The 21,112-nt window shown below is 47.1% G+C and overlaps 3 protein-coding genes and 1 long non-coding RNA gene across 5 annotated transcripts; 2 read left to right on the top strand and 2 right to left on the bottom strand.

Annotated features, from left to right (window-relative positions):
• Positions 1 to 27: 27 nt before the first annotated feature.
• On the bottom strand, positions 28 to 4,127 carry WDR54 (WD repeat domain 54). Of its 2 annotated transcripts, none has more exons than XM_081156026.1 (10): positions 3,975 to 4,127; positions 3,359 to 3,581; positions 3,140 to 3,202; positions 2,672 to 2,738; positions 2,526 to 2,579; positions 2,098 to 2,225; positions 1,135 to 1,235; positions 874 to 1,036; positions 638 to 712; positions 28 to 559 (listed from the first exon to the last, which is right to left on the bottom strand). In XM_081156026.1, the coding sequence occupies exons 1-10, from the start codon at positions 4,016 to 4,018 to the stop codon at positions 428 to 430; spliced, it is 1,050 nt and encodes a 349-aa protein (XP_081012152.1). In that variant the 5' UTR covers positions 4,019 to 4,127; the 3' UTR covers positions 28 to 427. The 2 variants fall into 2 exon arrangements, with proteins under 2 accessions (XP_081012152.1, XP_081012153.1); XM_081156027.1 differs by having other exon boundaries at positions 373 to 559; positions 883 to 1,036; positions 3,975 to 4,061.
• Positions 4,095 to 12,379, top strand: LOC308566074 (uncharacterized protein C2orf81). Its single transcript, XM_081156025.1, has 4 exons — positions 4,095 to 4,238; positions 10,265 to 10,486; positions 10,580 to 10,801; positions 10,958 to 12,379. The coding sequence occupies exons 1-4, from the start codon at positions 4,221 to 4,223 to the stop codon at positions 12,194 to 12,196; spliced, it is 1,701 nt and encodes a 566-aa protein (XP_081012151.1). The 5' UTR covers positions 4,095 to 4,220; the 3' UTR covers positions 12,197 to 12,379.
• LOC308566077 lies at positions 6,105 to 14,376 on the bottom strand. The gene is made up of 3 exons (XR_014000110.1): positions 14,298 to 14,376; positions 12,339 to 12,460; positions 6,105 to 6,671 (listed from the first exon to the last, which is right to left on the bottom strand). It is a non-coding gene; the product is annotated as an uncharacterized lncRNA (long non-coding RNA).
• LOC308566076 (retinol dehydrogenase 11-like) lies at positions 13,258 to 19,042 on the top strand. The gene is made up of 6 exons (XM_081156028.1): positions 13,258 to 13,486; positions 13,662 to 13,901; positions 14,190 to 14,279; positions 17,111 to 17,299; positions 17,782 to 17,888; positions 18,034 to 19,042. The coding sequence occupies exons 1-6, from the start codon at positions 13,309 to 13,311 to the stop codon at positions 18,220 to 18,222; spliced, it is 993 nt and encodes a 330-aa protein (XP_081012154.1). The 5' UTR covers positions 13,258 to 13,308; the 3' UTR covers positions 18,223 to 19,042.
• The last annotated feature ends 2,070 nt before the right edge of the window (positions 19,043 to 21,112 follow it).

Raw genomic sequence — 21,112 nt, 5'->3', positions numbered from 1 at the left:
TTCACCTGGTCTTTTTTTTTTTTTTTTAATCCTTACCTGAGGATATTTTTCAGAGAGAGTGGGGGAGGGGGGATTGAGAAATAAACATCAATGTGAGACATACTCTGACTGCATGTACCTCCTGCATGTACCTGGATCAGGGCGAGGGATCAAACCTGCAACCAAGGTACATGTCCCTGGCCAGAATTGAACCCAGGACCCTTCACTCTGCAGGCTGATGCTCTAACCACTGAGCAAAACCAGCCAGGGCCACCTGGTCCTTGACATCAGGTTGCCTATGTTTGGCCTAGACCTGCCCCATCCCCTCTTCTCTGGAGCTTAGTTTGCTAGTTGTGAAGGATGACTTTGATACCGAGTAATTAGACAAGGACTAGGTGAAGGAAGTATTTTATAAATACCACAGGGAGAAAAGAGGGCTTCTCTGCTCTCACACACTGCTGAACCTCAGGATTTCAGCGAGGTCGTAGCCAGTTACTGCAAAGGAGCTGCCTGAGGGATCACAGAATCGGGCACCACACACCTGGGTGTCGGGCACACACTCACCATGACAGTGTTCCACCTGGGGGAGAAGAGGGCTGCTCAGGGCCTGCTGCCCCATGCTTGGGCCCCCCCACTCCACTCCTCTCTCCACACACACCTCTATGCAGCCACTCTCTGGGCTTCTGCTCAGCTTCCAGATGTGTACAAAGGTGTCCTCGGCAGCAGAGAGTAGCTATTTAAAGAAAGCAGGGAGAACAAGTGGGAGTCAGAAGGCGCTGACAGGACTGGTACAGGTTGCAGTGCTATACCAAGTGGCAAAGACAAGCCTGCGGAGTTTCTCTCAACATGCCAGCACCAGCAACGAGGACATGAGGGATGGAGGAGGAGACTGACCTTGCCCACCTCTGGAGCCAGGTCCAGGGCACAGATGGCCCGGGCGTGGGCATTGATCTGGACGTGTAGTGCTCCTGTACTGGCCTCATACAGACGTACTTGCCCGTTCCCATAGCCCGCTGCTAGGATCCCCTGCCACAGCTGCGCAGAAGTGCACGGCTCCCTGCAAGGGCGACACCCCTCCTTGGTTTCCCCAGACCCAAGCCCACTCCCCACCCTGAAGCTGCCTCAGGAAGGCCTTAGCCCCTTTGCCTCACCTACCCAAATCCTGGGATTTGGGTCAATAATTTGAATTCAGGACCTGACCGCCAGACACACAGCAAGCCTGAGTCATCTGCCGTCACGATGTCAGCTATGCATTCCTGAGGGGAAAGGCAAGGTCAGCCCTTCTCTTTCTCTCCTGCTGGGTCCTACATACAGGGGAATGGAGGCAGTATTTGCATCTTGGCCTCTCTAGGGAAAAGGGAGACATGGAGCCCTCACAAGCTGGACCCTGGGTTCCTTCAGGCAGCATGAAATACTTTCCCTGCATTCCTCACAGTCTCCCCACTCTCCCTTCCCACACATGCCATGTGTTAGGAAGGCGTATATAATTGTACTCAATGGATGGATGATGAAACAGGCCATAGTGTTATAACCTGGAGGTCTCACTAGACCAGTCATGGTCATAACTAGACTCAGCTTCTTGACTCCCAAACCCAGGCAACCAACATAGCCCATGGACCCAGCTCTGGGCAGATTCAGTAGAGGATATGAATTAGAAGATACAAACCCTGTTCTCAAGAGATTTGCAATCCAATTAGCAACAGAAGAGTTGTCGTTGAGGACAGTACCAATTCAGGAGTCAGCTAAGGGAGATCAGTGGGAGCTTGAATAGGGGGAAGACTTCCCGGAGAGGGTGGCACTGGAAGTGTAGGACTTGCCCAAGTCCAGAGAAGTAAGCTGCACATGTCAGAGCTGGAAAGCATCTTAGAAGCCATCTGTCCCAACTCATTCACATGAGTATTGAGAAGTGTTAGTGAACTACTAAATGCCATGTAAATGTAAAGTATCTCTGGCTTCATCACTGGGCCTGAGGTTGCTGAAGCCTAGGCAAGTGCAGCAGTTTGCCCAGAGTTATCCAGTTGCTTAGCTATAGAGCCAAGACTTGCATTCAGATCTCTTGCTTCCCAAGATAGGGAAGGACCATAGGCTCATTGGAATTAGAAGGGGGAATCCACTCACCTGTCCCTGAGCAGGCTCGCTGGCAATGTCTGTGACTGAGGTCGGGTGCCCAGCCAGCTCTTCGCTCAGTACAATGTTGGGACCCTTGGCTGGGATGTCAAATACCAGTACCCGGCCTGACCACGTACCTGCAGAAGCAGTGTGTCTTAGACCTCCTGAGTCTCCAGCCACCACACTCAGCACTGCCTCCATCCCAGAAACCTTAGTAACAAACCCACCTCTCACTGTTCCAATAGCCCTGCCCCTGCATGACTACCCTTATTCTATCCCACCCTGCCCTTCTGAACCAGTCCATGGCTCTTCAGAGTCTCTGACCCCCCTTCACTTCCACCCTTCCTTTTAACCCTCCACAATTTCCTCAGACCTGCAGCATCCTCTGGACCAAAGCCGACACCTTTATACCCCAGCACCCCTCAATGCCCTCTCACCCACACAGATGAAATGACCACTGGAAGCAATTCCTCGGGCAAACACAGCCTGTACTGAGTATGAAAGGGGAAAACTATTAGAAATAGCGCTTCCTCCAGCCCCAGCAAACACTTCTTACCCACACCCAACTTAGTCCTGCAGGTACCTGGAGAGGCATCTCCAGAGTCCAGCGCGTGCCAATAGACCATGACGGAGCCATCGGACTCATACATCTGGAAGATGAGGGCAAGGGCAGAGGCACAACCCAGCTAACCTTTGCTGTGCTCCATGCTGATTATGTCACATACTCATGTTAGCCTTAGCCAACTGAATCCTCAAAACAACTCTGGCAGGTAGTTGTTCCTACTTTTATTCCTGCTTCATAGAGGAGGACACTGAGGTTCTGATAAGTTAACTAAATTGCCCAAGGTCAAACAGCTAGCAAAGGGACGGATATTGGAGGGGGTACTTGGGAATTTAAAAAGATGGAAGGAGTGAAGATGAGAAATAAGGAAGTGTGGGCTAAGCATGTGTAAAACTTGGGAGTATTTAGAGGCAAGTGTGGAAGGGCCTTGGGTCCTTGGAGAGAAGTTGAGAAGACTAATCTGGGAGGAAAGGAAGGTCCTCCTCTTACCTGTATTCCTCGATGTGAGGTGAGTACCAGCAGTACTCGAAAGGGGAGGACACACCAGTGGACCTGAGGGAGGTGGATCGAGACGTGGTCAGCAGGAGACATGAGGACTCAGAGGAGCAGAAATTCCGAGGGTTAGGGAAGGCCTATTCCTCGAGGCTTGGAGAGGAAGGAGCGGTTAGGGCTAGGTTCAGCAACCCCGCTTCCGACTCCATGCCTCACCTGGGTGATAAGTGGGGGGCTCACTCCAGCTCCCTCCTTGGCGTGGAGCTGGCGCTGAGCCAAGGGCACACCCTCAGGAGCAGCGCTGAGAAGCTGGGCGCTGGGTCCATGGACTACCCCAAAGTGTGTGAGGTTGCAGACCGGCAGCTGCAGCACACTGAGGTTGTTGCACAGGGCGGCAGCCGAGCCTCGCAGAGGGATGGAGCGCTCCCGGCGGAACATCCTAAAGGAGAAACGCTCGGATCACCAAAAGCTCGGGGCTAAACAGACGACAACGATGATTCCTCGGGGGGGGGGGGGGGGGGGGGGCAGGTGCTGTCATAAGACACTGGGGGAGACCTCTGAGGCTGGGTCTGATGTAATGCGTCCCCCCACCCCCCAGGACGGTGATGGTGGGTCAGGCTTGGGGTGGGTCTCGTGGAGCAAGAGAGTAGATAGAGCCCCAGGGCTGAGTCATGGGGTGACGGGGGAGTCCTAGAGGAGGAATGGTGACCCCAAGTGCCCGAGTCAAGGCGGGTTAAGGCAGGGTAGTCTCCAGGCCCTTCCATCCTCGGTTCGGCGTCCCGAAGCCCCCAGCCCGGGTCAGAGGTCACACAGCAGCCCCACGTCGTCTTGCCTGACTCCAGGATCGCCGGGTCCCTCCAAATCCTCCGCCACCATAGAGACGACGCACGTACGCAGGCGATGGGCGGGGCGAACAACGGGAACGTGCCGCGCGCGGCGCGGTTGCCGGGGCAACTGCGGGCGGGGCAAGCCGCCGAGCACAGGGCGAGGTTGCCCCGGCGACCGTTAGGCGGCCCAGGCGGCCGCAGCTGCCCCGCTGGGAGCTGTAGAAATCTCAGGGTTGGAGACAGAGGCGGCGATGGCGCACGAAAGCTCGGTAAGCTTCAGCTGCGGTTGCACCAGAGCCGGATCGCCCTTTAAAAAGGTCGGCGTCGGGAATCGTGGGCCGGCTCCGCGCAGCACGCAGGCGTTCAAGATGACCAAGGAACCCGCGTTGATACTTGGCCAAAAACCCTACACTTGCACCAAGCTCACTCACTCACACGCTCTGTCGCACTGTGAAGCTGAGGGAAAAGGTCGAATGAGGGGTGAAGAGCCCAAGAGCAAGAAGTTACTTTGGGCCCTAGCCCGGTTGGCTCAGTGGTTAGCGCGTCGGCCCGCGGACTGTAAGGGCACCGGGTTCGATCCCGGGGCAGGACCTCGGTTGCAGGCTCAGTCCCCGGATCCTGTCAGGGCTGGTGCGGGAGGCAACCAGTTGATGTGTCTCCCTCACTTCGGCGTTTCTCTTTCTCTCTCCCTCACGCTTCCACTTTCTCTGAAAAGCAATGGGAAAAAAATCCTCCGCCCCGCCGGGCATGGCTCAGCTGCTGAGCATGACCTGGGACCCAGGAGAGGGGGTTCAGTTCCCGGTCAGGGCACCTGCCCGGTTGCGGGCCCCACGCCCAGTCCCGGGCGTGCAGGAGGCGGCCGACCAATGACTCTCTCATCACTGATGTTTCTCTCTCTCTCCCTCTCCTTTCCGCTCTCTGAAATCAGTAAAAAGGTACATTAGAAAAAAAGAAAATCACTCGGGTGAGTTTTAAAAAAATTACTTTGGAAACAGCTAATGAATGTAATTAGTTTCTTGCCCTGAGGTACCCATTTAAATGGATTAACGAGAATTGGTACGGGGTTGGGGAAAGGTGTTGCTAAATAAATTATGCATTTTGAGAGTTTCAGGAAGAAATGGATTAAAAAACAACAACTCTGAGGCTACACTTGAAAATCAAATTGTTTTAAAACAAGATAACTTAAAATAAAACATTTGAAGAGCCTTTGTGTCAATATATATCTCTGGCCCCTCCAGTCAGGTCACGATCACGGGTGTCTCATGAGAGGCTTGGAGGGGAAGTCTAATGAACCGACTCTCCCCTCCCAGCCCTGCCTGGCCTGTGCTAGTCAAGCCCGGCCTGGTCTTTGGGCCATTCTCCAGGTTTGCCACCAGGGCTGTTATCACTAGCAGAGAGGGGAAATGAGGCTTAAGGGGTTTTGAGTTCCATGTGAAGTTTAGAAAATATCAGATTTGAGGGAGAATGGATTTTGGGGGAACATCAGGTATCAGTAAGGTTGGGGAATGAGGAGGCAAAGGTTTGGGAAGATTGCATTTGGAGGTAAATTTTGGAGGGACCCAGGTTCAAGTAGGCTCTTGTGGGGAAGTGAGGAGGCTCCCGATAATCTGCTATGTCCTGAAATTCCTAGGTCCTGAAATGAATTTTTGGGACTAGTCTTTATCTTTTTAAGTAGATTCATTCCCCCCCCCCTTTTCTACCACTGCCCATTGTTCTCCTGGTTGCAAGTCTTGTGGGGACCCTTAGAATTTAGGAGATGCTCACCTGAAAGGGAAGAGAGGCATGGGAGAGCATGACCTGGGTCCTCTGTCTTGATGATTTTAAAGGCTGGGAGTTTAAAGGGGACATCTGTAATACTTTCAACAATAAAGATAAATTAAAAAAAAAATAAAGGCTTGGAGTTTAGGGGAGGATCGCAATAGAACATTCATCAGCTTTATGCTGATGTGCCAAAAGGAGATTTATTCCCTTAACTTTAACAGCCCTTGGGTTCGGTTGGATTTCTGCTATCTATCTCCCTGAGTAGGGTGATTTAAGCTATTTCCCTCTGGTTGGGGAGAAGTGTAAACCATTTACTCTAAGTGTCCTTGGTGAGGGAAGACAGGATTTTGCAATTTTATTTTACTTTGTTTTTTAATTACAGCTGACATACAATATTATATTAGTTTCAGGTGTACACCCCAGTGATTAGACACTATATAACCCACTAATTGACCTGCACCCATCTGATACCATACATAGTCATCAGAACATTATTTACTATATTTCCTATTCTGTACCCTATAGTCCCAAGACTATTCTGTAACAACCAATTTGTGCTTCTTAATCCCTTCATCTTCTTCATCCATTCCCCCCACCCCCCTCCCATCTGGCAACCGTCAAAATGTTCTCTATATCTGAGTCTGTTTCTGTTCTGCTTGTTTATTTTGTTTTTTAGATTCAATTGTTGATAGATATGTATTTATTGCCATTTTATTATTCATATTTTTTTAATCTTTCCCCCCTTCTTCTTAAAGAACACTCTTTAACATTTCATGTAAAACTGGTCTGGTGGTGATGAACTTCGTTAGCTTTTTCTTGTCTGGAAAGCTCTTTATTTGCCCTTCAATTCTAAATGATAGTTTTGCTGGGTAGAGTAGTCTTGGTTGTGGGTCCTTGCTTTTCATCACTTTGAATATTTCTTGCCACTCCCTGCAAAGTTTCTGTTGAGAAATAAGATGACAGTTTTATGGGAGCTCCCTTGTAGATAACTAACTGCTTTTCTCTTTCTGCTTTTAGAATTCTTTCTTTGTCTTTAACCTTTTGCATTTTAATTATGATGTGTCTTGGTGTGAGCCTGTTTGGGTTGATCTTGTTTGGGACTGTCTGTGCTTCCTAGACTTGTATGTCTGTTTCTTTCACCAGGTTCAGGAAACTTTCTGTCATTGTTTTTTCAAATAGATTTTCAATTTTTTGCTTTCTCTCTTCTCCCTCTGGCCTCCCCATGATACAAATGTTGGTATGCTTGAAATTGTCCCAGAGGCTCCTTATACTATCTTCATTTTTTTTTTTTTTTTTCTGTTCTGATTGGGCTTTTTTGCTTTCTTTTATTCCAACTTGCTGATTTGATTCTCAGCTTCATCTACTGTAGTGTTGATTCCCTGTAAATTATTCTTTATTTCAGTTAGTGTATCCTTCACTTCTGACTGGTTCTTTTTTATGGTTTCTATGTTCTTTTTCATGCTGTTGAAGTTCTCACTAAGTTCCTTGAGCATCCTTATAACCATTGTTTTGAACTGTGTGTCTGGTATTTCACTTACCTCCATTTCATTTAGTTCTTTTTCTGGAGATTGCTCCTGTTCTTTGATTTGGGACATGTTTCTTTGTCTGCATTTTGGCTACTTCCCTATGTTTGTTTCTAGTATTAGGTAGAGCTGCTATGTCTCCCAGACTTTGTAGAGTGGCCTTGTGTAGTAGGTGTACCGTGGGGCCCTGTGGCACAGCCTCCCCAGTTACCAGAGCTGGGTGTTCCAGGTGCACCTCTGTGTGCACTGTCCTCTTGTAGTTGAGCCTTGATTGCTGTTGGCATCACTGAGAGGGATTGACCCCCAGGCCGATTGACTGCAAGGACTGGCTTCAACTACAACAGTGGAGCTGCTGTTTAGGAGTCGACCCTATAGCTTTACGGAGCAAGACTTGCTTCAGTGGGGCTTTGGTGCTCACCAAGTCTTCCCCTTGAGTGTGTCACTTGTGGAGGTGGTAGGGTTATAATCCAACATGATCTGAAGCTGTCCACTGGGTGCACTAGCTTTGGGACCTCCCAGGATGTGCAAGGTCAGCCACCACCTGTGCCCTGCCTGGGGCCACAAGGCACGAGCTGCAGAGTGATCTGCACATAACTGCTACTTGTACTGGGCTTGGAGGTGCCCAGGAGAGGCCAAGCTGCTAACCAAGATGGGCTGCCACTAGTGCCGGGCCTAGGGCCACTTAGCAAGAGGTATGGGATATGCAGAGGCCAGATGATACTTGTTTGAGAGATTTTAGGAAAGTTCCTAAGTAGATTTTTCTTGATTATAAAAGGATACAATCTCTGTAGAAAGCTTATAAAATAGAGAAAAGCATAGGAAAGAAACATGCTTACTGTTACAATTTTGGTGTTTTCTTTTTCTTCAACACATGCAGGTTTACATTATCTGAGGTCATACTTTATATGTAATTTTGTATCCTGTTCTTTCATTTAACATTAAATCTTAAGTATTTTCCTATGCTTTTGCAAATTCTTCCTAAAGATTACCTTTAATCATTGTATAATATTCCATCATGAAGATAGTGCACAATTGGCCATCTATTCTCTTTTTGTCAGACATATGTTTTCAATATTCTGCTATTATAAATCACACCACAGGGGATATGTTGAAGAATGTATTTTAATTTTAACTTTAGGGTATGCTTTTGAGTGCATTTATAAAACTAGAATTAATATTTTTGATGGTTAGACATGTTTTCAAATGTTTATCATCTACAGTTCCACTTTTTATTGATTGATTGACTGATTGATTTGAGAGAGAGAGAGGGAGAGAAACATAGATTTGTTGTTCTACTTATTTATGCATTCATTGGTTAATTCTTGTATATGTCCTGACTGGAGATTGAACCTGCAACGTTGGCATATGGGGATGATGCTCCAACCAGCTGAGCTACCTGGCAAGGACTACAATTCCACTTTTGTGAAATATTATGTCCTTTGCCTATTATTATCCTTGGAGTCTTATGATTGTTCTTATTTTATATGAGTTTTTAATATATTTGGGGATATTTATGTTTTACATTTATTCATATGGAAAATAATACAATAATTAAAAAATAATAATATATGAATAAACTGTGTTTCACATATTCACAACTGTAAACCTACTTTTGACCCACTCTGTACTTTTTGTTGGGGAAGCAATATGAAGTCAGGCTCTGGAGTCAGACCTGCATATAGATTATCACTCCACTACTTCCTTGCTGTGGGATCTGGGCAAATTCCGTAAAGTGGAAATAAAAATAGTATGTAGCCCAGCCGGGCGTGGCTCAGCGGTTGAGCGTCGACCTAGAATCCAGGCGATCGGGGTTCAATTCCCGGTCAGGGCACATGCCCGGGTTGCAGGCTCGATCAATGACTCTCATCATTGATGTTTCTATCTCTCTCTCCCTCTCCTTTCCTCTCTCTCAAATCAATAAAGATATATTAAAAAAAAAATAGTATGTAGTCTAAAAAAGGTAGGAATTGAGTCAAGACAATGTATGTGACTGTTATACTTTAAGTGCCAGAAAATGGTAACTACTAATATCAGCTTGTATATTAGGAATGTTTATAAAAATAGGTATGTGTGTATATACATATATACATATATATATATATATATGCACACACCTATCTACATAATATGTGTGTGTGTGTGTGTGTATACCTATTTCTTTTCTTTTTTTTAATCCTCAACAAAGGATATTTTTTTCATTGATTTTTAGAGAGAGTGGAAGGGAAAGAGGAGGGGGAGAGAGACACATCAATGTGAGAGAGACACAATGATTGGTTGCCTCCCATACATACCCCGACCTGGGCCAGGGATCAATGTGCAACTGAGGTATGTGCCCTTGACCGGGAATTGAACCTGTGACCCTTTGGTCCATGGTCTGACACTCTAACCACTGAGCTAAAGTGGCCAGGACTACCTACTTCTTTATTATTCATATAGTTCTTTCTTACCAGAGATTATATGACAAGTTAACCTATTTTTCCTACATTTTATTTTTTGTTTATGTTTTTGTTTTAGTTGTTTGTGTGTGTGTGTGTGTATCCTTTAATCCACCTGGAATTTATTTAGATGTATATTGTGAAATAAGGATCTAAGTTAATTTGGGGGAGGGCGAGGAGACAGCACCAATTATTCCAGCACCCATATATTGACTCATCTATCTCAAGTTCTTTGACCTCTCGAGAACTTTGAACTAGTGCAAACAGCAAGGACTGTGGGGTTGGAGCCATATATGCCCTGGGTTTACTGTGGAATCCCAAGCAAGTGCTGGTTAACTTGTGTCAAGCTTCAGTTTCTCTGTGAAATGGGGTTAGTGAGCTGTTATGAAAATTAAATTAGCTAGGTCAAACACCTGAAAAGCATCTGTCACACAGTAGGCTCTCTTGGTAAGTTGTCCCTTTCAAGAGGCTTTTCCTTCCTACTAGACTACTTGAGAAAGCTTCCTCCTAGCTTATAGCTCCTTCTCTCTTCCACTCCTCGGTTTCCCACCCTGTTGCCCCATTCCTTTCCCACAGAGGCAGGCCCGAGACCGCGGGGTGACCAGATCCAAGGCAGAAAAGGCACGGCCGCCTACTGTGCTGGTGCCGCAGGTGGACATCATTCCCGGGCGGCTCACCGAGGCTGAGTGGATAGCTCTCACGGCTGTGGAAGAGGGCGAGGATGTGGTGGGGGACATCTTGGCGGATTTGCTGGCAAGAGTCATGGACTCTGCGTTCAAAGTCTACTTGACCCAGCAGGTAGGCCTGGATCGGGGTCCTCCAGACCCGTCTCCCCCTCTCCAGCTCCTGCCTGCCTGCCTGCCTGCCTGAGACCCTCTATCGCTCCCACAGTGCATCCCGTTCACCATCAGCCAGGCTCGGGAGGCCATGCTGCAGGTCATCGAGTGGCGTTTCCTGGCCCGGGATGAGGGAGAGTCTGCAGTGGCCGAGGACCCCACGTGGGGCGAGGACGAGGAGCCCTTGGCATGCATGACGGATGCCTGGGCTCAGGGATCCGTGCCTGTGCTAAATGCATCAGCCTCAGACGGGCTGGAGGACACCTTCCAAAGTGAAGTAAGCCCAACCCCTGGCTCCCTTCGACTCCCGCCCCTACCCCAATGCATCTTCATTTTCCTTAGGGCCTCTCTAGACTTCACCCTTAGCTCCTCTCCCCCCTTTCTGACCTCTCACTACCCACCTCCCACCCCTACCTCCCCTGCATTTCCCCAGGACCAAGGGAACATAGACCAGATTTCTTTAGGAAGATCATGGATGGATAGAGGTTTTGAGGAGCAGATGGAATCTTGGGAGTGTTCCTCCAAGCAGAGAGACACCCCCAGCCTCCCACCCAGCCCAGAGCTGTTTCAGGAGGCAGAGCCCAGGGGTCCTTTAGAAGAACTGGAAGACCAGGAAGGAGGCCACCTGTCTCCGTCAGGGTCTTTGAACAGGAGCCTCCAAGAGCGGTGTTCATCTGTGGCGGGAGAGGTTGAGAGAGTTCCCTCTGGCAGTCCCCACCCTTCTCTGGAGCTGTCCTTGGTAGCCAGCTCCCAGGAATCGGCAGAGAGGGCACAGCCCCTCAGCCCCCAGTCCTCGATAGAGGAGTTCTTTTGCACACCGAAGCCGCCCGCCACCGGGAACCAGGACCAGACCCCGAGGGTGCTCAAGAAGGAGGAGGTGCCCTGCACAGCCTCGGGCCCCACCATGCTCAGCCCCTCCGCGTCCCTCCAGCAGCAGCAGCCTTGGTGCTCAGAGTCACGGCTGAGCTCACTTCCCCGCAGGGCGGGCCGCAAGGCAGCCTTGGTGCGGCCGCTGAGTCAGTGGGTATGCCCAGTAGCTGAGATTGTGGATCCAGACTCTGAGGTGCACCCTCTGGAAGTCTACCGCAGGCCCCGGCGGGTCAAGAAGACAGAGGCCCTGGCCAGACGCCCAGCCATTGGCTCCAGTTGCAGAGTCTCCCCCGCAGCTTCCTGCCCTCTGCCCCCAAGTGGTTCTTTCCCTGCTTTGGGCCCCGGCCCCCAACTTCCCCCTTTAAGCTTAGGCCTGTCATCATCAGGCTTCCAGTCAATGGGGTCCTTATCCAGCCCAGAGAGGCACTTTCTTAAAAGGCACCTGGAGCTCCCCCACATAGCCCGAAGCCCCAGCCCCACCATGTGGCCTGGTGCAAAGTGGCCCAGGGGCTGGGAGAGTGAGGCAGAGTTGCTGGAAGAGCTGTGGGCGGCCCACACCCATGTACCTCCCCAGGGCCTGGACCCTAGGGACCAGGAGGGCCAGGATCCTCACAGGTGGTCTTATCCCGAACCCCACATCCTCGAGGCCACGTCCCAGGTGATGTGGAAGCCCATGTTGCTGCTGGAAGCCTTGAAGCTGGCTCCTGGTGTGAGCATGTGGAACCCCACCACGCAGGTGCTGCTCAGCTCTGGCACACCCCAGCAGGACAAAGAAGGCTGTACCTCTCCTCCCACTGAGTAGCACCCCATCCAGACAGGTGCCCAGAAGCCCAGGTGACCATGGCACAGCTAATGAAGAACTCGATCCCCATAGTGTGGTCACACCCTCCAAATCCTTGCCTCAATCTAAGCCCTGAACCTCTCTCGGTCAGTGGGAATCCTACCTTCTGTCTGCTTGCCAGAAATAAACGCCTGAGTTGCCTTAAGAATCAGCCTGGTATCTGTCAGTTTCTTTCAGAGATGTGTATTCTCATTGAACTGGAGAGAAGCAGTTGTCCTGGCAGGTCTAGAAGAAGATAGAACACTGGTTCCAGGGAATAAACCCATTTGCACCCATAGCAGACTGTGCTTCAGGGCCAAGGCTACTCCCCAGTAGAAGAATTCTGGAGAACGCCCCTCTCCTCACAAAGCAGCAGTTGTAAGGGCTGCAGGTGGGGTCTACCTCAGCTGGGAGAACTTAGCCTCCTTTCAGTTGGGGAGGGAGGGGATGGCCCTGCTTAGGCACACAGAGTGATTCAAGACATGAGGAACTTGATTTCTGGCTTCCCTAGTCCCTGGAGCTCTGTCAAGTCACTTTAGAATGCAAATCCAAGTTTGTCTTGGAGACGTATTTGAGCCTTTGCAGGCCTTAGGGCTCAGGGAAAGCACTTCTGTTAATTTTTTTAAAATTCTCACTGGAGGATACTTTTTCCATTGCTCTTTCAGAGAGAGTGGAAGCGGGGGGGAGAGAGAGAGAGAGAGAGGGAAACATCCATGTGAGAGATACATTTTCTGGTTGCCTCCCACACCTGCCAATGGGGACTGGGGATCAAGCCTGCAACCAAGGTACGTGCCCTTGGCTGGAACTGAACCAGGGACACTTCAGTCTTCAGGCTGACACTCTAACCACTGAGCCAAACCGCCTAGGGCCCTTCTGTTAATTTTTGATTAGAGGTTAGGCAATCAAGTACCTAGGTCACACAATTTATAAGGGGGAACTCACAGCTGGGTTCAAATGGGTTGCTTGAACAAATGTGAGAGTGCCTCCTTAAATTTTGTTTTGGGTTCCACACCAGCCTCGTTGCTACTGTCCACTCAGCATTGACTGACTCTCCCATTCTCTTCTCACTCTGGGTGGCCGGCCAGTAATCTGCTATGTTGCTGTGGGCCCTACTCAGCACCCAGGTCTGGGGCCTTGGCTCTGGCCTCCTCATTCTAGTCTTCCTGCTTAGACTAAGTGCACGGCTCTGGTATAAGTTGCAGCTTTGGGACCTCCAGCACTGCTCCACAGATCTGACTGGGAAGACTGCAGTGGTGACTGGGGCCAACAGTGGTGAGTGCTCCTCCTACCCTGTCACCTCACTAGGGGCCTCAGCCCCTAACAGCCTTAACAGGGAGGGCAGGGGGGAGGAGCAGCACCCACTGTCAACACCCCTGTCCCTCACCCTTGTTCCATTGCCCTCTAGTCACTTCCCAGACTAGCCTACTCTGAAGCTGCCCTCCCACAGGCATTGGGAAGATTGTGTCCCAGGAGCTGGCCCGCCGTGGGGCCCGTGTGATCCTTGCTTGCCGTAGCCATGAGCGTGGACAGCGAGCCCTGGCTGAGATCCAAGCAGCCTCAAAGGACGCCTGCCTTCTGCTTGGTGAGGTAGACCTGAGCTCTATGGCCTCCATCCGGAGCTTTGCCCGGTGGCTTCTGCAGAAGTGTCCTGAGATACATCTGCTGGTTAACAATGCTGCAGTCTGTGGTATGTGCCTTGACTTGCGTCCCCCAAACACATTTCAGGAGACTCCTTTCTAGATTAGGGACCCCAAAACAGGCATCCCCAAAGCCTAACCTGTACATCCTGCTGAAACAATTCATTCACAACCCTAAAGAGCCTGCCTCAAGTTATAGCCTCAAAGTTCATTGCCCCATCTTGGCACATACACATTCCTATGGTGTTTCTATTGAACCCCAGCCTGTCCTCCCAGACTTCGTCTCCTTCAGGGTAGTCCCCCCATCATGCACTTCTTGTGTTTTCATCTCCTCCCAGGAATCCCAAAGACACTAACCCCTGAGGGCCTTGATCTCACCTTTGCCACCAATTATGTCGGACCCTTTCTGCTCACAAATCTACTGCAAGGTAAGGAAGTGTGCTTACCTTCTATGTTGGCCCTGCTTCTCCATTCCCCTGGCATTTTCCTGGCAGCTTCCTTCCCCTTGGTACCCAGCTGCTTACTGAGCAATGATCCAGTATGCTTTTGCTGCACACAGCAGGGGAACCACCTGACACAAGTCAGGATTAGGATTCTGGTTATGGAATCAGGCAGCTCAAAATATAATCAGTAAGGGGATATAAGGTCCCATTTCTCCTTCCCTCAGCTCTGAGTTCCAGTAAGACCAGTAGTCAGTCATCTCAACCAAAGCTTCCTGAGGGTGGCACTAGGCCACTAAGGAAATAAACACCAAGAAGTTCAGGAAATACCAGGGATAGTAGGCAAAAATTCACTGCCTTGGCCCCAGGTCCATTGACTTTCTGATTTTGTAATCCTTTCTGACTAGAGAGGTTTGAGGTTTTCCTGGGGAGGAGGGGGAAATGGGTGTCAGGCAGATTCTCCTTAACATATTTTGTTGTACTGTGAAATAGCCTCTTTTTTAGTTAGGTAATATATATCTAAAATACAAAATTGAAAGTGTACAAAAGGGTATGCAGAAAAAAAGTCTCCTTGGCTCTGGCTGGGTAGCTCAGCTAGTTGGAGAATCACCCTGATATGCCAAGGCTGTGGGTTCGATCTCCAGTCAGCAACCAATGAGCCGTGGTCAGTGTAGCTCAGTGGGTTGAGCATTGGCCCAGGCACCAAAAGGTCTCTGGTTCCATTCCCAGTCAGGGCACTTGCCAGGTTGTGGCTCAATCTCTAGTAGGGGGTGTGCAGGAGGCAGCTGATCAATGTTTTTCTCTCAAAATCAATAAACACTTTTTTTAAAAAAAAACAAACAAGCAACCAGTGAATGCATAAATAAGTAGAATAACAAATTGATGTTTTTCTGTCTCCCCCTTCCTCTCTCTCTCAAATCAGTAAATGAAAGAAAAAAATAAAATTTTAAAAAAGTCTCTTCCTCTCCTTGAAAATCAGCTATCCACTCCCCTCCCGGGAGGCAACTGCTGTTGTCAGGTTCTCGTGCACCCGTTAGTGTCCATTTACATTAGCCCACCTGGAAAGTAAACAGAGAGCAAGGCAAGACTCTATGCATTTGTGAGTATGAATACTTTTCCTCTTTCCAGAAATTCTAACATGTGTTTGCACCTTGCTCAGTATTAGTGTTCTTTCTTTTTTCTTTTTTATAAAAAGCATTTATTTGAGCAAAAGTTGTTCTAGCCCAGGATACAGAGATTCAGGTAGCAACCTAAATTGTGTTCCTAAATAATAGTTTCTTAAATTGTTTTTCTCTCCTGCCTCCCCTTTTCTAGCCTATTCTCCCTTCTGCCACTTCTAGAAGTCGCCATTAGCCATGTCACTTTCTTCCTTAAAATCCTTCGACGGTACTCTGTCCTTTACAGGATAAACTCTAAGCCCTTTCTCTTCACTTACACGACTGAGAACCTTACCCGTTGCTCTTCCTTAACCCACACCCTCATCTCCAGCCAATCTGTAGCTCTTGGACCATGTTCTATTTCCCCCCCTCTGGCTGTGCTTTTGCACATGTCATTCCCTCTATCTGGAATATCCTTTCCCACCCCCTTAGCCTGGCTAACTTTAGTTTGTCTGCCAAGACTGCACAGATATAGCTTGTGCTATGAATCCTGCCCTGACATCTCCAGCTCCCCAGCCACCCCCAATTATCAGGGCTCCCTTAAGCCCTTGTACACATCTCTGTCCTCGAACTAACATTGCTCTGTGAGGATCAATCTCTAACTGAGCCCCCCCCCCCCAGCTTTTTATAGTTCTTTTAAAATACGTTTTTATTGATTTTAGGGAGAGAGAAAGGGAGAGAGAGAGAAACGTGGATGAGAGAGAAACATTGATCTGCTGCCTCCTGCATGCCCCCTACTGGGGATTGAACCCAAAACCTGGGCATGTGCCCTGACTGGAAATTGCACCTGTCACCTCTGGGTGCATGGGTCGACGCTCAACCACTGAGCCACACTGGCCAGGCACCCCTTTGGCCTTTATGTCACTATGTCTGAAAGCTTGGGGTCCACTGTCCTCTTTAAGAATAATTTTCTCTCTAGCAAATTTTGGCTAAATACTACCTGTTAAATTGTCATTTGTGATTCTTCATTTCAATGTAGGGCTCCAATAGTTTTAGCATTTTGAAAACTATACTGTAAACTCAAGTGACAATTACTATTTTTCATAATTTACATAATCCAGATTTTTTTGTAGAGTTAGGTACTCATATAAATATATTTAAGATTTAACTTGTTCTATTGATTATAATTTTATTTTTGTTCCTTTGGGAGATAGTTATTTAAAAACAAACAAACACCTTCCCAAGTATTTCTGCACATGTCTTTCCCTGCAAACCCTTATGTCCTTAGCACCTATCTTGGTGTCTGCCACAATCCAGGGGCCTAATGAACATTTGTGGAATGTATAAGTGAGTGAACGTATGAATACGTGAGAGACAGCTTTGGCAGTGTTCCCAGCCTTTCTTTTCTCCCCTCTTAGTGGTCAGCGTGGTCAAACATAAACAAGGGTCAATTAAATTAGCTAGCTGGCAAGTGGGAGAAAAGCAAAACAAAACTTATAACACTAAAATAAAAGAGAAGAAGAGCTCTAGGAAAGTGGCTAATGCAGATGAAGTCTGTTCCCTTGCCTAGCCCCAGGGCCTGGGTGGGGCCCACTGACCCTCTCCTGAGGTCCTGGATGGGCCCTGCCCTCCTGGCGTCTCCTGGAGAAGTGGGCTGGGGAGTGGGCATGGGAGTTTACCCTAGGACTTGGACTGAAGAAGTGTGGTCTTCTCTCTACCCAGGAGCACTACAACGGGCAGGGTCGGCCCGAGTGGTAAATGTGTCTTCCTCTTGGCAAGCACATGGGTACTTTGATGAGGAACATCTGACAGGGGCTGGTGGACCTTTGACCTTCAACCAGAACTATTTCTGCAGCAAACTGCTTTTGACCTCAATCACTGGGGAATTTGCCCGGAGACTTCAAGGGACAGGTAACTGCCTCTGACACCTGCTATTCCTCCACTCCCAACCCTTCACACCTCTCAACATGTCCTGACAATAAAATACTCCCAATGTCCCCTAAGCCAGCTGTTAATTTCTTCCAGTTACCACCTGTACCCCTATAGTTCTCTCAACCCTGTCTTCATGTCTCCTTTTCAACATTTTCCAACTCTCTTATAACTCATAACATCCCTCTCCTCCCAGTATTTTCCAGTACCAGCACCATGCATCATGTTCCTGTTAAAGTTCACCCAATACTTTCAAATGTTTGTGTCTCCTTACTGACTTGGGTACCACCATTCAGTTACAGAGCACTAATGTCCCTGGTACCACCTCCAAGTCTCTGGTCAGCTTTACCCAACAGACCTGGTAGGATCCTTCCCTCCTTGCACACTGCAGAACCATGCTCAGTCCTTTCTTCCCCTCATCCTCTCACTTCACTTTGCATTATGCTTCTGTCTTACCTTCTCAGGCGTGACTGTGAACTCTGTGGAGCCAGGTGTTGTATACACGGAGATCATGAAGCACTTATCTTGGTTATACCGCTTACTCTTTTGGCTCTCCAGCTTCTTCATTAAGGTGGGTAGAGGAAGAGTGGCTTGGCCCAAAGAGGGTGGGGCAGGGCTCTACTTCTCACTGTGTCCCGAGCCAGCTGAAGCCTGACTGATGACATATCCCGTCCTCACACCCAACCCCCCCTTCCCCCCAATCCCTGTTTCCACAGGATCCTGCACAAGGTGCAAACCCAGTTCTCTACCTGAGCTTGGCAGAGGAGCTGGATGGCATTTCTGGAAAATATTTTAGCAGTTCCTGTGTGATAACTTCTCCCCCTAAAGATGCTCAGGATCCTCATGTGGCACAGAACCTCTGGAATGCCTCAGTCAAACTAACAAACCTAGACAAGATGGACTGATCCTCTGTGACCCAGATCTTAGAGTTCTTAAACATTAATCATTTCCTTTGAATTTATATGTTTTTGTAACCCAGTATTTTAATTATATTGTTATTTCATTCATCTTGCAAATCAGAGATATATTGTTATTACTTATATAGTTGAAATTTGTGTAGCTTTACCCATATGTTTAATATTTTCTCTGCTTGTTCATCTTTCTTGTGTCTCAGGTCTTCTTTCTGGGGTTATTTTCCTTCTATCCAAAGTATATCCTTTAGAAGTTCCTTTAATGAGGATTTGTGGTAGACAGAATTCTACCACAAGATTTATACCTTCTTGTGTACACATTTTGTGTAATCTTCTCCCCTGGAGTATGAGCAGAGCTAGTGAATATGATGAAATTTCATGCCTGTGATTATGTTACATACCTGGAAAATGGGATTTCGCTGATGTAATTAAGGTTTGTAATCAGTAGGCTTTGTGTTAAAGAGATTATTTTGGGTGGGCCTGACCTAATCAGGTGAACCTTTTAAAAGAGTCAGACCTCAGAAGTCAGAGAGATCCTCCTCTTTACCATGAAAGAAGCAAACTGCCACATTTTAGAGATGACCACATAGCCACTAAGAGTTAAGACTTCAGTTCTACAGTCCCAAGGAACTGAATTCTGCTAATAATCAGTGAGCTTGGAAGTGGACCTGGAGCCTAGATGAGATTGCAGCCTTTGATGACACCTTGATTTCAGCCTGTTGAGACTCTGAGGTCCCAGAGGAGCCAGCTAACCTGTGCCCAGACTTCTAAACCAGAAACTGAGAGACAATAAATGTGTCTTTTAAGCCACTGAGTTAGTAGTAATTTGTTATGCAGCAATAAAAAACTAATACAGGATCTAACAATAGTAAACTTCCTTAGTTTTATTTGTTTAATTTTTTTTATGTTACCTTCATTTTTGAGGGATCATTTTGCTGGCTAAGGAATTATAAGTTCACAATTATTTTCTCTTATTTTGCTGAATATTTCTTTGTCCTCTGGCTTTTATTGTTGCTCCTGAGAAATCAGATGTTAATATAACAGTTACTTTGCAGGGAATCTGCCTTTTCTCTCTTGCTCCTTTTAAAATTTTATTTTTATTTATTTATTTATTTATTTAAATATATCTTTATTGATTTCAGAGAGAGGAAGGGAGAGGGAGAAAGAGATAGAAACATCAATGATGAGAGAGTCATTGATCAAGCCCACAACCCGGGCATGTGCCCTGACCGGGAATTGAACCCCGATCGCCTGGATCCCAGGTTGACGCTCAACCGCTGAGCCACGCCCGGCCGGGCCCTTTTAAGATTTTAACTTTGTTATTATTTTTCTATAGCTTCACTATTGTTAATCCAGATGTCCACTTCTTATTGTTTATTTTGGTGGGAATCCCTTGGATTTCCTAAATCTGAGGCTATATGTGAATATTATTATCTTCTTTCTTTATGGATTTGCCATTAGATAAAGGTTGGAAACTCTCACTTTATCTTTCATGTCTCAACTTCTTTTCCACATTTTCCTTTTTCTTATATGTTAATAGTGCATTTTGGTCCCCCCCCCCCTCATTTTTTAAGATCTATTTTCCAATTCACTAATTCTTTCTTCAGCTATGTAAAAAAAAAGTTAAAAATAAACAGAGCCACTCTAAAATGGAGTCAGAGCTGCAATCCCAGAGGAACTGCCTTGTACATTTTATGCCTCAAGCTTCAGAATGTTAACAGGGCAAAAAAACCTTTGGACTGGGCCTAAAGCAACATTGGGTCCCAAAGAATTGTTTGAAAAGAAAGCAGATATGACTATTGGACTGATGTCTACCAGACTGAAAATTAAAATATTGTTTAGAATTAATACCACTATGTTAACTATGTTAGCTTATCTGAACCAATAGAAATGCCTTCCTTCTATTGATTTAATTGTTCCCCTCTCCTTTCTCATTAATATTCCTTGCCTTTGTCTCTTAATTGGAACACTAGTTGGGCTTCTGCTGAATCAGTGATTCCCAAATAGCTTTTTGTTTTAGAAAAAAAATCTCAAATAAATGCTTGTTGCCTCTCACTTTGAAAGGCATTTTATTTTAGGTTAATAACTATGATTAATCTTTTGTTTGTGCCATCTAATAGCTATATTATAATTACTATATTTTTATTACTATATTTTATAATTGATTATTTTGCCAATCCACCTAGTCAGTTTTTATAATTGCTTGTTTCTTCATTATATTAAAATTTGTTTTAAAAAATATTAAACATAACCATTTTGCATACAGTAACTGAAAATCCCAGTATCTAATCTTTGCAGGCTTGAATATTTATGGTAGCTTGTTTCTCTGTGTGCTTAGTCACTTTGATTGTACACTCATAGCTCTTGGAACTATAGATAAAGGAATTATTTGAGGCCTGGGGTTAAAGTGCATTCCCCAGAGAGGGTTTACATTGAGTTTGGCCAGGTTCCCAGGAGCACTCTACAAACTTGGGGCCACTTTATATTACATTTGTGTCTTTGGGTTTGGGGTGTCACTTGTGTGGTATACATTTTGGCCCCAAACTTGTATGCGTACAAGCATATTATTTTGAATTACCAGGAAGAATTTTCTCCCACTATACCAAGAACCAAGGATAAGGCAAGATAGGTTTTTATCCTTACCGTTGCCCTCTGTGAGGTACTAATGATCACTCTCTCAGGGTGTTACTCTTTGACTATCCTGGCTTTATGTGTGTAGGGGATAGTTTTCCATCCCGCTATCACTGTTCAACCCCAGATTTTGTTTTCTGTCCCTACTTATGGCCCTTTAAACACAGGTTCCAGGCCACCAGGGGTTGGCTTAGCAAACACAGGTTCAAGTGATCATCTGTGCCTTGGGATTCATAATTTCACATCATCTCTA

The sequence above is a fragment of the Miniopterus schreibersii genome (genome assembly GCF_964146895.1).
Source record: "Miniopterus schreibersii genome assembly, chromosome: 13".
Classification (NCBI taxonomy): domain Eukaryota; kingdom Metazoa; phylum Chordata; class Mammalia; order Chiroptera; family Miniopteridae; genus Miniopterus; species Miniopterus schreibersii.
This window is presented reverse-complemented; position numbering and strand designations above follow the sequence as displayed.